The 17,518-nt window shown below is 56.0% G+C and overlaps 1 protein-coding gene across 5 annotated transcripts; it reads right to left on the bottom strand.

The window, feature by feature from the left end:
* Nucleotides 1–1,165: 1,165 nt before the first annotated feature.
* On the bottom strand, nt 1,166–15,384 carry KIF7 (kinesin family member 7; the record flags this gene model as incomplete). Of its 5 annotated transcripts, none has more annotated exons than XM_079699917.1 (18): nt 1,166–1,533; nt 1,743–1,889; nt 1,975–2,173; nt 2,339–2,545; nt 3,266–3,481; nt 4,556–4,732; nt 4,929–5,054; nt 5,454–5,651; nt 6,904–7,106; nt 8,361–8,513; nt 8,827–8,942; nt 9,335–9,471; nt 10,399–10,626; nt 11,202–11,318; nt 11,822–12,332; nt 12,564–12,957; nt 13,336–13,536; nt 15,042–15,384. In XM_079699917.1, 18 exons carry the CDS (start codon nt 15,367–15,369, stop codon nt 1,166–1,168), a joined length of 4,026 nt encoding a protein of 1,341 aa, XP_079556043.1. The 5 variants fall into 5 exon arrangements, with proteins under 5 accessions (XP_079556043.1, XP_079556044.1, XP_079556045.1 ...); XM_079699918.1 differs by having other exon boundaries at nt 9,335–9,474; nt 11,807–12,332; nt 15,042–15,369; XM_079699919.1 differs by having other exon boundaries at nt 6,910–7,106; nt 9,335–9,474; nt 11,807–12,332; nt 15,042–15,369.
* Nucleotides 15,385–17,518: the final 2,134 nt, after the last annotated feature.

The following is a 17,518-nucleotide window of genomic DNA, read 5'->3' as shown; positions in this document are numbered from 1 at the left end:
ATCAGCTCGGTGCTTTGTGACCACCTGGAGGGGTGGGATAGGCAGGGTGGGAGGGAGGGAGACGCAAGAAGGAAGGGATGTGGGAACAGATGTATATGTATAACTGATTCACTTTGTTATAAAGCAGAAACTAATAAAATCCTTTAAAAAAAAAAGTCTACAGACAATAAATGCTGGAGAGGGTGTGGAGAAAAGGGAACCCTCCTACACTGTTGGTGGGAATATAAATGGATACAACCATTATGGAGGACAGTATGGAGGTTCCTTAAAAAACTAAAAATAGAGCTACCATATGATCCAGCAATCCCACTCCTAGGCATATATCTGGAGAAAAACATAATTTGAAAAGATACATGCACCACAATGTTCATTGCAGCACTATTTACAATAGCCAAGACATGGAAGCAACCTATATGTCCATCGATAGAGGAACGGATAAAGACATGGTACATATATACAATGGAATATTACTCAGCCATAAAAAGAATGAAATAATGCCACTTGCAGCAACATGGATGGGCCTAGAGATTATCATACTAAGTGAAGTAAGTCAGACAAAGTCAAATATCATATGGTATCACTTATATGTGGAATCTAAAAAAATGATACAAATGAACTTATTTACAAAACAGAAAGAGACTCACAGACTTTGAAAACAAATTTACAGTTACCAAAGGGAAAAGGTAAGGGGAGGGATAAATTAGGAGTTTGGGATTAACATATACACCCTACTATACATAACATAGATAATCAACAAGGACCTACTATATAGCACAGGGAACTCTACTCAATAATCTGTAATAAGCTATATGGGAAAAGAATCTGAAAAAGAATAGATATATGTATATGCATAACTGAATCACTTTGCGGGACACCTGAAACTAACACAACACTGTAAATCACCTATACTCTAATATGAAATAAAAATTTTTTTAAAAGCCAAAAGGTGGCAATTGGGTATCGCAGCTTAGAGGAAATGAATGGTAGGAATCTACATCTTTTTAAAACAGTTCTGGGCTGTGGCCCAAATTTGTTGACTCCAATTAGAAATATCAGGACCTGATTCAGAGTTTGAGGTAAGGACTCCTTCACAGAAGGGAGCATCGACATCACAACTTTCAGCAGGCTCCAAATCTCCCTCCAAGACCGGCTCTGCCCCAAGAGCCTACAGGGGGTTTTTTCTGACATCAATCATCCCTGGGCTGGTCCTTCGCAGTTCCCGCCGGGGCTTGGGCAAGGGCCCGAGGTTCCAGGGCAGACCCATCTCACCTACAGGTAGCACCCGCCCCACCAAGGGTTCAGCGGCCTCCCGCTGCCGTAGCTCCTCAGGGGAACCCTGCTCCTCGCTGCACAGGCTCGAGCGTTTCCACGTCAACGGTAACGGGGCACGGACCAAGTCCCGCATCTCCTCACGGGCGCGGGGCACACCCTCAGTGATGGGGGGCTGCCACAGAGGCTCAGGTGCCAGGTGGGGCTCGTCTTCACTTCCAGGGGCTTGTCTGTTCTCCGGGCACAGGGTCCTCTTCTCCCCACCTGTCACTGGGAATAACAACATCCTCGTCAGGAATGGAGTAGCAGCACCTTCCTGAAGTCCGAGCTTTCCGATGCCCCAGTGCAATAAGCAACATGTGAAATGACCCAAGAGCTGAAGTTAGAGTGGTTTCTAAGCTTTCCCCAAAACAAAGAAAACCTGACGTCAAGGCAAAGCATTGGCCAGCCTGGTGACAGCACATAACAATTACCCCTGCTCTGGCCGGCAGCATTCAAACTACTGAGCTTCTGTTTCAGTTCCTGGTTGATCCACATGTGGCGGCCCAGCTCCTTCTCCAGAGCTTGAATTCTGGTCTCATACTGCCTCTTGCTGTCTGCTAACCCTTCACCAAGGTGGTCTGGAGGGAAAAGGCAGAAACAGGTGGCAAGGGGCTATGGGCAGGCAGCAGTCACCACGGCCTTTGGGGCAGGCCTGGGCCTCACCTCGACTCTGCTGGAGGAGGAGCTGGATGTTCTGCTCGTGCTCCTTCTGCTGCAGGGTCAGCTGGCGGTCCATCTCCAGGCGCTGCCGCTCTAGAGCCACCTCCAGCCAATAGACCAGCCTCTGCTGCTCCTCCAGCTGCATCTCCAGCTCCGAGAAGGCAATCTGCTGCTGGTGCTGCTCCTCTCGGAGCGTCACCACCTGTCCCAAGGCCCAGACAGGCTCAGCCCCAGTGCCGGCTCCCTTCACCCAGGGAATCCTCAACCAGGGGCAGCACGTATTTGGCCAACTAGCTGCCAATGCCATCAACCTTCTCCCACCGAGTTCCAGAAGAAGGAGTCAGGGGCTCGTGGGCCGGTGACCCACCTTGTCAAAGTACTTGCAGAGTAGAGCTCTGGTCTCCGAGGATGAGAGGTAGCTGAGCTTGGCCATGAGGTTCATCTCGCACTGGGACAGCAAGGAAGCCGAGGCCCGCAGCACCCGCTGGCGGCACGTGATGGCCTCGTTCTTGTACTCGATGGCAGCGTCCAGGGCCTCGATGGCCTCGTCCAGCTGAAACAGCGTCCGCTCCTCCTGCGGGGACATGGGATGTGTGGAGGTGGAGCACTGGCTTCCTGCTCCACAGAACGCCCGCTCCCTGAACAGGTCCCGGGCAGGCTTGCAACAGTCACACGCAGCCATGACTCAGCCCGTACGTGTCCCCTCGTCCTAGCGCAGAGTCCACACATGGAGAGAGGGCCCCCGGCCACTACGGCAGGAACAGGGACGTTTCCATCTCAGCCTCAGCCCTGGGGGGTACGGGAGGCTGGGGCTCGCCAAGAGGCTGCCCTCTGGAGCACGTGGCCTCTGGCGTGACGTGCACTCAGGAGACCTTGAACTGAAGGGAAGGCATGCTGGGACCACAGAGGCACCCAGGATCTGCTGAGGTCCGCTGTTCTGAACATGGGCTTTCTCTGCTGTCAGGAGGGCAAACCTGTGTGGCTATGACGTGTGCTGACATGGTCCCAACTCTCATCCCACGTTAGGGAGTTGAGAGGTGTGAGCACGTGATACATACACGAGGCCAATGTGCCGCAGGACATGGAACGAGTCCAGAGTCCAGCTGGGTGGGACCAAGGGCAGCCAGGCCCAGCCGTGTGTCCCAGACACGGGGGCTGGAGCCGGTGGGGGGGGAGAGCCAGTTCTGTGCGCTCTTGCTGGGCTAACACCCAGGAGGAACGCGTGCGTGTCCAAAAGCAGCAAGGCCCGCACCCAGCGTGGAGCACGCGGCCAGGGCCAGCCCGCGGGGCGCACCTCAGGCGACAGCAGGCTGCCCTGCCTCAGCTTGCCATCAATCTCCAGCCGCTGCTTCAGCAGCGCATCCTTCTCCTGGCGCAGGGCGTCGATCTCCCCGCGGATCTGCTGCTGGCTCTGGGCACTGCCCTGCCGCAGCTGCCCGCTCTTCTCGGAGAGCTCCTTCTCCAGGTGCTCCAGCCGGCTGGACACACGCACAATGTCCTCGTTGAGGGCCTGGGGGCGGCACAGCTAGCAATTAGGGAAGAAGCAGGCCCCATCCTCCTCAGGGCGACAGGGATGGCCCAGCCCCACCATGGGATGCTGAGGAGCAGTGCTGCTCTGTGGGAGGCCTGACTCTCAGCTCTGCATAAGCCGGGGAGTGGGGGCCTATGGGACCCAAGCCTCTGAAGAGGGGCCCCCAGAGACGGCCTGGAAGGAGGATACAGACAAGCTGAGGAAAGGGCAGTCCTGACAAGGAGGGGACGACCTGGGCAGAAACAGAGCAGGATGGTGGTGGTCTGTCACTGCGATGACGTGACTCCAGCTTGCGATGGGAATTATGGGGAATCAGTGGCCAAATCCCAAAGGCCCTTCTGGGAACCCGATGTGGGAGGAAGTAAGGGCTCTAGTGGCCGAGGGAAGTTCCAGATAATCCAGCTGAACCCTCTTGGACTCCATGAGGGCAGAAGTGAGTCTGGAACCCTATGGGAATCTAGCCTGAGCACCCACTCCTGGAACAGGCTCTGGGATTTGTGTGTGACATACCCCTTCTCTGATCCTCATGGCCACACTGTGATTCCATCTGACAGAGGAGGAAGGTATGGCTCAGAAGCTTCCTGCTTAAGAGGATGCAATGAGGCCTAGCGGAGCTGGGTGGGGCCAGGTTCGTCTGCCTCCAGTGCCAGTGAAGGCTCTTCCTCTCTGGCCACACCACCTCTCCATACCTGTGGTTCCCTGTTCTGCCTGCACAGTCCAGAGCAGGTGGTTAATGAGGTAAAATGAATTGTGGGGTAGATACTTGGAGAGGTTCTTCTACCCACACAGCAGCACCTGCATCACAGACACCCTAAAGCCCTAGAATTCTTGAGAGATCCATAGCATATAGCCTGACCTGACTGGAACTTACCTGGCAGGGACATCACCTAGAAGAACCGCACCTGTCTAGAACTCACCTGGCAGTGTTATCAACTGGAGAGATCTCACTTGGAACGACCTCACCTGATGGAATCTCACCTGGCAGGACCTCACCTGGCAGAAACGCAGCTGGCAGGCTCTCTCCTTGCTGGACCTCACCTGGCAGGACCTCACCTGGCTGGACCGCAGGCGTTTGCTCTCCAGCCCCGTCTTCTCCTGCATCAGGGCCTCCTTCTTGGCCAGGATGGCTTCCCGCTTGTGGAGCTCCTCCCCTAGCTCCTCCAGGGCCCGCCGCTGCTGTAGGACCTTCTCCATCTCCTGGTCCAGCCACTTCTTCTGCTCCTCAATCTTCTGAGGGACAGTGGAGGAGGCGGGGAGGGAACTCAGCTCTCACCTCTGGCTGCGTGGGTGGTGCGGGCGGCCACCCGGGTCAGGTGGGGAGAATGGTGTACCCACCAGCTGACCCCCCAGGGACTCTAGCAACTGGCCAGGCTGCCCAGCCAGGCTGTGGGTGCCCCTGGGGGTGCAGGCTCAGCCCAGGCCCCACCTGCTGTTGCTCCAGGCTGACAACAGAGCCGTTGCTTCCGCTGCGCCGCTTCCTCTGAAATGCCGCAATCTCTTCTGTCTTGATCTTCAGGATCTTTTGCTGCTGCTCGTGCTTCAGCTCCAGCTCCTGGGGATGTGCAGGGTGAGAAGCTCAGTGGGCAGGGCCGTGAGTGGTACCCGCATCCTCCCAGAGCCTGTGATCCCCCAAGCCCAAAGGAGTGCCTACCCTGCTCCCAAGACAGCCCTGTGCAACCCCCAGCCTCGCCACCCCCAAGTCTTGCTGGGGACCCGCAAACAGAAGCAAACACTTGCAAGACGCTAGTCCCCTTATATAATTCATCCTACTGAATTCTCACCCTAGCCCTGAGTTTCCCATAACTCTCCTCATTTTCAAGTAAAAAAACAAATTCAGGGAAGCCAAGTGAGCTGCTTTATAAGGTCACGTGGCTGTAAGTGCTCCCCTGGCTGTGTGCCCCGCCTGGCCTCCTGACTGGGATACAGGCACCCCACCGCCCAAGCGCCCGACCTTGACGCGGTGCTGCCGCTTGTTCATCTCTGTCTCCAGGCGCCGCTTCTGCTCTGTCTCCTCACGAAGCCGCCTCTGCAGCTGCCCTTGCTGCTGCCGCATGAGCTGCACATTCCTCTCCAGCTCCTGCAGCCGCTTCTCGCTCTGGGCCGACAGCGACACCAGGCGCTCTGTCGCCTGCTTCTTCTCCTTCAGCACCTGGGACCAACACAGCCTCTGCTGGGCCACGCGTGGGGGCTGCCGAGAGCCTGGCATGGTGCCGGGCACTCAACAAGGGCAGGCAAGACAGAAGAACAGCGCATAGAGGGAAAACAGGCAGATGGATGACGGACTAATAAAAATATCAAAATTATAAGAATGTCAAGATACTACACACAGGGAGATCAGCTCGGTGCTTTGTGACCGCCTGGAGGGGTGGGATGGGGAGGGTGGGAGGGAGGGAGATGCATGAGGGAAGGGATGTGGGAACAGATGTATATGTATGACTGATTCACTTTGTTATAAAGCAGAAACTAATTAAAAAAAAAAAAAAAGATACTACAATGCTTATTATGTACCAAGTGTTTCATCAAGTGCTCTCAGTATACTAAATGATCCTAACAATCTGATGAAAAGGTTTTAAAGGTTTCCTACTTAACAGATTAGGAAACTGAGGCACAGAGAGGTTAGGAAACTTGACCAAAGACACACAGCTAGTAAATGGCAGAGCTGGGATTCAAACCCAAGGAGTCAAGGCTCCAGAACCTGTGCTCTTAATCACTCTACTGTATGGTCTCTTGGACACCTGAACTGAGAAAAGAAGGAATGAATAATGGATGGACAGCTGCAAAGAAGAATGGATGGCAGGGTGGGTGGACAGACAGATGATGGGATCATATAAAGGTAAAACACAGAATGGACAGATAATGCAAGGGTCGATCATGGGGAACAGAAAGACAAATGAATAGACACATAAATGGATAGTTAGTCATACCAACTGATAAAAGGACAATCGGATGGATGGATTAGATAGACACATGGACTGATGGGTGGACGGACAGAGGAATGATGGTTTGGAGAGGTGGGTAAATGGAGAACTGGAAGGGTAGACAGATGGAGGGAGGCGGGGGGAGCTGCAGGAGTGGTTTCTCCCGATGCCCACCCCTTACCCTCACTGGTCTCCTAGACAGTCTTCGGGCAGGCCCCACCTCCCTGCCTCTGCTGTGTTTAAAGCTGAGCTGACTCCCAGCACCGCCAGCTTCTATCTAATGCCGCCAGCTTCTATCTAATGCCAGCCTCACCCTGAAAGACCAGGAGGGCGTTAGTGCCACCAGCCGGGGCTGGGGCACGAGGGCCTGAGCACCCACAGGTTCCACAGTGAGCTTGGGCTCCAGGGCTCACGTCTTGATCCCAGGACCCCAGCCTGGGAGGCTGCAACCACCCCCCCACCAGGGTCCGGACAGGTCAGTACCTGCACTTGGCTCTGAGCGGCAGCAACCCTCTTGCGGAACTCCTGGAGCTGCAAACACTCGCTGGCATCCTGGGGCTCCTTGCCCTCAAGCTCCCGCAGGTGCCTCTGGCCTTCACTCAGCTCAGCCCGCACCCGCTCTGCCTCCTGCTCCAGCTCCCGGATGCGCTGGCTGTGCTGGCGGTTCAGGGCCTGGGCCGCTTTCCCTGGAAGAAAAGGCAAGGGTCGTGTCAGCACAGCCCCTCTGCCTGAAGAGCATCGTAGTTCGTTGCCCTGGGAGCTTTTCCAGACCTCTGTCAGCCCTGGACACCTACATGGATTTTGCCATAACTCTGTACCCCTAGAACCGTGATTTACTTAATATTTTTATTTAAATTGACACATTTTTAAAAATAGCCTTATCCATAGCAGTGAACCAGGGAAAATATGGGTTTACTTGTTTTATTTTTAACTAACACATGCTAAAGTAAATATGTAACTTGAGCCTGCATGCAACTAAGCCTCTAGAACTTCCATTTGTAGGAAATATGGAGGACAGAGGGAGAAGCTAAATGACACCACAGGAAGCTAATAGACAAACACAGAACCTCTGGGGTTTGGAACATTCTATAGGATGACTGTGAAAAGGTGAGAGAAGGGAGATTTCAGAGAACTAACGTGCAAATATAATGTGTGGACAAGCCCGGAGCTGCACACAGACACTGCTGAAGAGCTGCTTCTGCTCTGGGCATTGAGAGGGCATTAGTTCTGTTAGATGTGCTAATGGCATTTTGGTTAAAATGTTGAAAAACAGGCATACTAAAAGGTGTAGGGATGAAATGACATGCTGTCCTGGATTTGCTTCAAAATATTTCAGCAAAGAAAAAAGGGAGAGATGAAACAAAACCGAGCAAAGCTTGGAAATGCTAAATCTGGTGATAGGGACTCTCATATGTCTGTTTGAAATTGTTCCCGGTGCATTTTGGAATAAATAAAATTATAACTATTAAAATTAAAAAGCTCAACTAGTCACCACCGAAAATCATCCCCTGCTCGTTCACCAGTATCACCAGTAGTAGACGTAGATGATTTGGGGACACTGTTTGCTCCCAAGGACCGGGAGATTCTGTGCCCAGTGCGGTGCCTGACACACAGCAATTGATTAATAATATTGGGTTGGCCAAAAAATTTGTTTGAAAACCCGAACGAACTTTACGGCCAACCCAATAATCAGAACTAATGCTTCCTGAAAGCCAGCCTAAGCACTTCACTTGAATTAGCTCATTTCAACAACCTATAAAGCAGGTTCAGTTACTATCTCCATTTTAGAGAGGAGAAAACTGAAGCACAGAGGCATTATCCTACGTGCTCAAGGTCACATATCTGGAAGAAACTGAGCTGCTTTACCAAACCTATGCCACCTGGACCCTGCTCCAAACCACCCTCAGGTGGGAGGCCAGTCCAAAAGCCCTCCCCCTCACCTGTGCGGACCAGCTCGCCTATGAGCTCCTCCTTCATGCGGATGTTGATGGCCAGCTCACGGATCTTCTGCTGGGCTTGGGCCAGCCGCCACTCAGAGGCCATGGCAGTGGGGGCCTGGCGGGGCCGAACCAGGGCTTGGCTCCCACCAACCACTGTAATAGGCTGACGGTCAGGGCTGCTGTCCCAGCTAACAGTGGGGGGGAGGGGAGGGGAGGGGAGGGGAGGGGAGGGGGGAGGGGAGGGGAGGGGAGGGGAGGGGAGGGGGGAGGGGAGGGGAGGGGAGGGGGAGGGGAGGGGAGGGGAGGGGAGGGGAGGGGAGGGAGGGGAGGGGGAGGGGAGGGGAGGGGAGGGGCATGCCCTGGCCAGGGGCAGCCAGGGGTTGTGTGTGGACTGTCCGGGGTGGCCAGTCCAGGACCATGAAGGGGAAAAGGGGTCAGGACCCTCTCTGTGCCCTACCCAGCTCACCTCTGGGCCCCGGGATGGTTGCACCCAGCTCCTCCAGGCGAAGCTCTGGGCCCTTCCTGTTGAGTGGACTCCCTGGGTGGGCCCCCATCCTCTGGCTCCCCTTACTGATCCTATTCCTGGAGGGCAGAAGTGGGAGCCTGCACCCCTCCCCAGCCCAGCTACCTCCTGAGCCCAGGAGGGGAAGAGAGGCCACCAGGGTCACTGTGACCCCAGTATGTCAGTCTGGCAGAATTCTGAGGCCAGCAGCTGAGCTTAGAGGGTGCAGGGCAGCTGGGGGAACCGAGGGCCACCTTGGAGGCTGAGAACCAGGAGGTCTGGGCCCATCCCCTCAGCACACTCACCCCAGTGAGAACTCTTGATTCAGAGCCCACAGTCCCTGCCTGCTCTCCCCCAAGGGCCGGCCAGGGCGACGCAGGTGAGGGCACCCTGAGACCCCAGTGGGATCCTCCTCCTGCCCAGCCGGGGCCCTGAGCTGGTCCTTGTCAGGTGGGCCGTGGGTCCCACTCACCTGCGTGGGTGCAGGATCCGTCGGGGTGGCTCCTCCTCCCCCCGCTCCTCCTCTTCCTCTGATGCAGCTGAAGAGCCACTTCCCAGCCTCTCTCCCTCTGCCAGCAACTTGGCTCCAGCCTCCCCGCCATTTGTCGCCTGCTAGGGGAATGCCAGGTTTCAGGATAGGAAGCTTCTAGGGCATTCTCCATCAGCCATCTCCCACCACCAAGTCTTTGCTCCCACCTACACCCCACGTTGCATGCTCCTCACATCTCTACCTCTTCCAGCCCTACCTTACCTTCAGGATCTAGCTCAAATGACACCTCTGGGAAGCCTTTCCAGTCTCAAGTCGGAGCAGGAGCTTCCTCCCTCTTCCCTCGCTCCTTCCTCTTCTCCCCCTCTTCTCTTCCCCCTCTCCACCCCTGCTCCGGCTCCCATAGCAAACCTGGCACTCCTCGGGGGACAACTGGTCCTTTCTATCTCGTATACAGGTCATCTGCACCAAGTTTTATCTCACCAACAATGCCCTGCTAGAGTAGGGGGGCTGCATAACAGGCTTCTGCCAAACCCACGTCCTCCCTCTCCTCAGTCCCTCAGGTCTTTAGAGCTGAGATGACCCAGAGCTCCCAGGCAGATGCAAGAGCAGCCTTTGTCCAAAAGGCCCCAAGTGACAGAACTAGAAACAAGAGACCAGGCTTGAGGAGCAGATTAGAGCTCAGGGAAAAGTGAACTTGCAAAGAAACGCATCCAAAGATGGAGAGGGTGTGGCCTCGGAGGTGATGAGCTCCCCACCCCTGGAGGTATGTGAGCTTTCCATTCCACACTGGAAGCCAGAACCCCCTCTATAACCTCCTCACTCTGAGCAATCTCCAGGTACTCCAGGGATGCTCAACGGCACCAGATCCTTCTGAGAAGCCCTACCCTAATTTTGGCCATTCCTCTAGGAACACCAGAAAGGGGCATCTCATAGCTGGTCCCATGAAAGCATGGGGTGAGGGACACATTCCCCAGCATCACCTTCCCCTTCCAGAGCCTGCCCAGGTCAACAGGCCCAGCAGACACCCAGCCTTGCCACCTCCTCACCTCTCCCCAATTCTCAGGGCCAACTTCATCTCCAGGAAGGCAGGCAGGGGGCACCATGCCCAGCACACGGGTGTGGGCACCCCCCAGGGGGGCCGTGTGAGGCCGGGGCAGAAAGGACTCAGGAGGCAAGCCCTGCAAGAGCCCTGGGGCCCCCCAGCCAGGCCGCACCAGCTCCAGCCGCAGCCGCAGCTCTGCCATCTCCTCCTGCTGCTCACGAAGACGGTCGCTCTGCAAGACACGGTCCAGGTGCTGATGGGGCAACGCGGATGTGCGAAAGGTGAGGTGCAGGGATGCTGAGAGGCAGAAGTGCAGGAAACTGAAGAGCACGTCTGAGGCCACCCTGCCCTTTCTGTGCTAAAATGGAGGAGGGCCAAATACCTCTGACCACCTCTTGGTGTCCCTCCCGCACACACACACTGCATTAGTTTGGGTTCAAACTCACCCACCCTGCCACATCCTATCACTCCCTCCATATCCATGCCATTCACTGCCACCAGAGGGCGCCAGGAACCATGCTGACCCAGTTACCCTGGGACAAAAGGAAAAGCCCAGCTCTGGAGTCTCATCCTGCTACCCCTCCAGTCCCACGTCCTATCCATCCTCATGACCATCCTGCACACCCACCCACGCCAATGTGTTCCTCACCTCCACACTTTTGCTCATACTGCGCACCCCATATCTCTACCCATCCTGCCAGAACCCCCCCACCCACCCAGCTAACTTCTTCTCATCCTGACGGGCTCAGCTCAGTTTCACCTCCCAGCAGAAGTGCCCCCGCACCACTGTGGAAGGGGGTGCCCCACCTGCAGTTTGTACTGCTCCATGGCGTCCTCCAGCGCAGCCAGAAAGTCTCGGTTCTCCTCCTCCAGCCGGGCCACCTGGCTCTGCAGGGCCAGCAGCTGCAGTGCCCCCTCATCTTCCTATGGGGCCGGGAGAGAAGCTTCAGGGGCAGGAAATGTCAAGACAAGCCTGCCTGTCCCTTAGACACCTCAGCCCTCTCCCTGCCCTGCCAGAGGTTCCCCTAGCCGGGCTTGCTACTCTGCTCCAAGCCCCGCCTGCAACAGGGGCTTGAGACCCCACCTGGCCTGCAGTCCCCTCCACAAGCCATTGGGCCAGCTCTTGTAATTATTAATCATATTTTCATTAACAATAACATCACTATTATTAGGAACAACTAGCCTTCACCTGCACTTGTGACACCTTCAGTCCTTACATCACCAGGAGGTAAATACTAATGCGATCCCTATTTTACAGATAGAGGCCCTGAGGATTGGAAAGTCATCAAGGTCACCAGCAGAAGTGCCTCTGAATCCCAAATGTGCTCTGCTAATGAGCAAGGGACAGGGACACAGCTAGCTGTATGAAGACTTTCTTCCTTCCCCATCCCCTCCCCACCCCTAGGCCACACCTGACCCTTGGCCACCTTTCCTCCGCCGGGTCCCTGCATGGCCTGCTCCTCGGCGGAGGCGCTCTCGATGCCGCTGTCGGGCCCGGAGGCGGAGCTTAGGGCGCTGCGCTCGCCCTCGACGGCGCACAGCCAGTCGCGCACCTTGCGGGCGGCGGCGCCAGGCAGCCCAGGCTCGGCCTGTAGCTCGCGCAGGAGGCTGTAAGCGGCGTCGGTGCGGGCCCGGTAGCGAGCGCACTCGGCGCCCAGGCGGGCGGCGGCCGCGGCGGTGGGGCCCAGGGCGCGCCGGCCCCGGTGGATGATGCGCGTCTCCGAGCGGTGTCTAGGCGGCCCCCGCGGGCCAGCGGCTGCCTCCTCGGACGCCCGCTCGGCCTCGGGCCGCCAGTTGACAGTGGCGCGGTTGCGGATGTTCTGGGCGCGGCTAGCGTAGTTGAGGGTGTTGAGAGTCTCGTCGAAGTCCGAGGAGGAAGGGCTGACGCAGGCGATCATCACTGTCTTGGCATTCCCGCCCAGGGAGTCTTTGAGGATCCTGAGGGCGAGACGCGTTAGGGGCCCCAACGTCCCAGGGCCAGAGGTCCAGACCCCAAACCGGGTCCGATCCTCGGCGTGCTTCCCCATGGGCCGGATACCTCGAACCGCCTGAGGGGGACCCATCTCCTAGTCGCCTCCCCCCAACCCCAGAGGCCAGACAGTAGCTAGAACAGACTAGCGCGGCTCTTGGGGCCCCTTCTCCGTGGGCCTGCGGCCATCGGCGGCTCACCGGGTGATCTTGGAGTCCCGGTAGGGGATGTGGCTGCCGCGGCGCTGCGGGTCACCCAGGGCGCTGATGACATTGCCCAGCGCCAAGAGGCTGCTGTTGATCTGGATGCTCTCCTTGAGCCGCTCGCCTGTGCTGCCTGTCTTGAGCACCCTCTCTGAGCCCGCCAAGTCCACGAAGTGGAACTTGGAGATGAGCAGCTGGCCTGCGGCAGGTCGGGGGAGGCGGCTGGGGGCGCGCCCCCGCTGCTCCAGGGTCACGGTGAACACAGTGTGTGAGCGGCTGGAGAGGCGGTTGAGGTGTGTGGCCCCCGTGTGCCGCGCTGCATTGCCCATCTCCAGGAGGCTCAGCACCTCATCCAGGCCCTCCACGTCCACCTCCTTCACTCCACACAGCACTGCAGGCACAGAAGGCCATGAGCCCAGGGCAGGGGCAGCCTGAGACTGACAGCCAGGAGAGCAGGCAGAGCACGGCTGGTCCTCTACAGCTCTTCCTGACTCAGGGGTCCCTTCCCCATGCCCAGGGGGTCCTGCCCATACTGGCTGGGGCTTGAGGGGGCTCCAGCTTCCCCACGCTCACCTCAATGCCTCTCACTCTGGGCACACCAGTGTATACTGAGCTCAGTAGAGACGGGAAGCGAGAGCAAAACTTTCCAGAGCTTGATTTCCCAGTTAGGAGGTACCCCCACCAGACAGGTAAGCCACCCTAAGCAGGTAAAGCCTCCCCAAGCCAGGTACGCCACTCCCAGTCAGTGGAGGGCCCAGGAGTTCCTCACCAACATTCCCACGATCGTCTTCCCGAAGCTGGATGTCACGGCTGGCGGTGCCCACCTCCAGCAGGTCTCGGAACTCCTCCTTGTACACTTCCAGGTAGGACACGTGCACCAGACAGTCAAGCAGGTCATTCTCATCAATCAGCTTAAAGGCCTCAGCCATGGCCCGTGGGATGATGCCCTGCTCGTCCTCGTGAAGGGAGGCTGAGGAGACACCGCAGGGCCTCCTGCCACCATGCTTTCAGCTGGACATGGCGCCCATAAGGCCCAGAGGCCCCTAGCAGCAGCTGGAGGATGGGGCTCCAGTGTGGAGAAGGCAGCAGCAGAGGCCAGGATGGGCTGGGCAGCCTGAGCCAGGCCATGCCCCAGGGTGGTGAGGCAGAATTTCAGAGTTGGAAGCAACCTCTCAAGGTTCAACCAATCCCTTTCATGATACAAGCATCCCCTCCACTACATCCCTGCCAGGCGGTCAGATACCCTTTGCTTGATTACTCCTGGAGACTCATTACCATAGTCTATGCTCAGTTATCTAAAGGACTTCCTAAATTTATCCCAAGGAAGTAATAAGAGGATATTCAGAACATATTCTTCCTCATAACTCAATAAAAATGTAAACATCCTAAGTGTCCATCCTAACATCCAAACAGGGGAGCTGGTTAAATAAGTTACCTTATACTCACAATGGCATGCCAGGCAGCCATTAAAATTTTTGATTGAGGGCTTCCCTGGTGGCACAGTGGCTGAGAGTCCGCCTGCCAATGCAGGGGACACGGGTTCGTGCCCCGGTCCGGGAGGATCCCACATGCCACGGAGCGGCTGGGCCCGTGAGCCATGGCCGCCGAGCCTGCGTGTCCGGAGCCTGTGCTCCACAACGGGAGAGGCGACAACAGTGAGAGGCCCGCGTACCGCAAAAAAAAAAAAAAAAAAAAAAAAAATTTTTTTTGATTGAAGAATATTTAATGATACAGAGAAATGCTCATGATATACTGTTAAGAAAATAAAACAGGATACAAAAGAATGGGTACACTATAATACCATTTTTTAACATATACTAATTTTCACCCAGAAAGACTGAAATGCTAACAAGGTGAGTGATTTCTGAAAGGCAATTATCAAGTAAGTTTTATTTTGTGTATGTGTTTTCTGTATTTTCCTAATTTTCCACAACAAACATGTACACTTTTAAAACCTATAGGATAAAGCAGTTCATGTTCCTTAAAAGGGGGCAGTTCCTTCAGTTGGCCCAAAGCATCTCTCCCAAAACTCTGCTCCAGAGCCTCATGGAACCAGCCTGCTTCCCTGCTATGCAGCAGCCAAAGCATATCTCTTCCAGGACAGTTCCCCTTCCAACCACTCTGAATAGAACATGGATTCCTGACCCCCAGCAGCCATCCTAACAACCTCCACAGACAAGCCAACTTCCCGTGCCCTTCCTCCCCGTGAGGTCCCCAGAGCCAGACAGCATGGTCCCATCTCTATGGAGTTGAGAAGGTCACTCACCTCCGAGGACTCTTCCTGCCTGCCCAACCCAGCCCACTGACACAGCTGGTCCCACTCCGGGCTGCAGATCTATTTAGGAAACCTGCCCCTCCCCCTCCCCCAGCATCCTCATCTTCAACAGGGAATGGCAGCAAGAGGTCAGGGGCAGAAATTCAGGAGACACTGAGGACCCTCAACAAGGGCAGGGGGCCTCAAGCAGGGTCACTCACCCACACTGGCCTCCCCCATGGTGTACGTCTTCCCGGAGCCTGTCTGACCGTAGGCAAAGACGGTGGCATTGAAGCCCTCAAAAAAAGCCTCGAGAAGGGGTTGCACGCAGGCCTGGTACACAGCCTCCTGCCCGGCGTCCTCGTCCAGCACTACGTGGAAGCCAAAGTGGCGGTCCCGGCCCAAAGTGACTTGTCCGTGCCCCGGCTCCACCCTCAGGCAGCTCTGGTGCCCGTGTAGCAGCTCCTTGGGCAGCAATGGGCGGACTCGAAGGGCCACCCTCACTGGGGCCTCCTCAGCCCCTGGCAGCCTCTGGGCCTCCAGCCCCATGTTGAGGGAAGGCTGTTCCGTGCCCTGCGAAGAAAGGAACAGGCCCCTGCCATCAGCACCTGGACTCACCTTGCAGGTGACCTGGAGCCAGATCCTGCAGCTCCTGACCTTTCAGGGATTAAAAGGGAGGGTGGTCAAAACTCAGAACATCCTCCGTGCCCCAACCTAATGCCCAGATGCTGCAAGGGCCACGATAAAATCCTACACAGTAACATTTCATGGCTCCCATCACTGGCAAAATAAGGCCCTAACTCCTCCACCTGACATCCAAGGGTTTCTTGGATGCATCCTTCCCCTGGGACCCTATCTCCTAGAAGGAAGACACACAGACACACACACAGCAGCACCACACCAGGGATATCTTTTCCCTAACACCCACTGGGTTTTCCATAGTTTCTGCCTTTGTCATCTCACATCCCCTGCTCCACCTTCTTAAAGAGTCAGCACAGGACAGGAATAAAGATGCAGACGTAGAGAATGGACTTGAGGACACAGGGAGGCGGAAGGAGAAGCTGGGACGAAGTGAGAGAGTGGCATGAACATACATACACTACCAAATGTAAAATAGCTAGTGAGAAGCAGACGCATAGCACAGGGAGATCAGCTCAGTGCTTTGTGACCACCTAGAGGGGTGGGATAGGGAGGGTGGGAGGGAGGGAGACGCAAGAGGGAGGAGATATGGGGATATATGTACACATATAGCTGATTCACTTTGTTATACAGCAGAAACTAACACACCATTGTAAAGCAATTATACTCCAATAAAGATGTTAAAAAAAAAAAAAAAAAAAAAAAGAGAGCAGGGCTTCCCTGGTGGCGCAGTGGTTGAGAGTCCGCCTGCCGATGCAGGGGACACGGGTTCGTGCCCCGGTCCGGGAAGATCCCACATGCTGCGGAGCGGCTGGGCCCGCGAGCCATGGCCGCTGAGCCTGCGCGTCCGGAGCCTGAGCTCCGCAACGGGAGAGGCCACAACAGTGAGAGGCCCGCGTACCGCAAACAAACAAACAAAAAAAAGCAGATCCTTTGAGACCAAGCCCCCACCATTAAGTACTGCCAATCCCATCTTCTAAATATCAAGTACACCTGCTTCTTTCCATCCTATTACCAAAGCCCTGATCCTGCCCACCGACATCTCGATGTAATGACATTTACCAGCCTCCTCACTGGCTTCAGCCCACCTGCACCTTCCTATGTAGCAACCGGGGCATTTTTCAGAAATGCAAATGTGCTCACATCACTCTCCTATTTAAACTCCCCTCAAAAGAGACTCCCTAATGCTCTTGAGATTCAAAACCTTAACAGGAAAAAAAAAACTTTTACTGGGCCCTGCCTACCTTGACTACTTACCCCCTATACCCCACCTTTCCTCACCTTTCTCCGCCTGCAGCACACTCAGTGTTGCCCAGGACTCCTCATCCCTCCAGGCTTAGGCTGGTCCCACCTTCAGGGAGCCTGGGAGAGGCCTCTGCTCTGTGCCCCCACCACTACACACACACACACGCACAGGCGCACACACACATATAATGCCCTGTGGTTCTCCCATCAGCCACTGACCACTCCCTTCCCTTGCAAAAGACAGGTTACCCGTTGTTCCCCCGCCCCCACGTCCTAATCTGGGGGCTGGGAGGCAGGGACCCTCCTTTCCCCTTCGTGCTGCATCTTCAGCACCCAGCACAAGGTCCGACGCTTAGTAGCTGCCCAATAGTGATGAATAATCTTCATCCAAGGAACCTTCCCCATCTCCTTCCTCCCTTCTCTTTTCGCAGTCCTCACCACTCCCTACCCCCACCCCCAGGTCACAGCACTTTTTCACTACTTAACGTCTCTCAGCAGCTGTAACGGTTTGTTCGTTCAGTCAATCATCAGCCCCTGCTGGGTGCCCGGCCCTAGGGCCACAGCGGTAACTGCCACGCGATACTGTGGGCGCCTTCGCGCACCCCTCACCCAAAGCTTTTCCAGCCCCGTGCGGTCCCGGCTTCTCCGCACCCCGGCTCGGGGCACAGTGCTCCGCGCACCGAAGGCGCCCGGACAACACCGGGGCTGTCGGGCGCCCGGGGTAGGGGAACCGGAGTCGGAAGCGCCAGGCACGGGATAGGAGCTCGCGGAAAGTTCGGAGAAGTGATTACAAATGCGAATCCAACTCTCGCAG

This window comes from Hyperoodon ampullatus (assembly GCF_949752795.1).
Source record: "Hyperoodon ampullatus genome assembly, chromosome: 3".
Taxonomy (NCBI): Eukaryota; Metazoa; Chordata; class Mammalia; order Artiodactyla; family Ziphiidae; genus Hyperoodon; species Hyperoodon ampullatus.
This window is presented reverse-complemented; position numbering and strand designations above follow the sequence as displayed.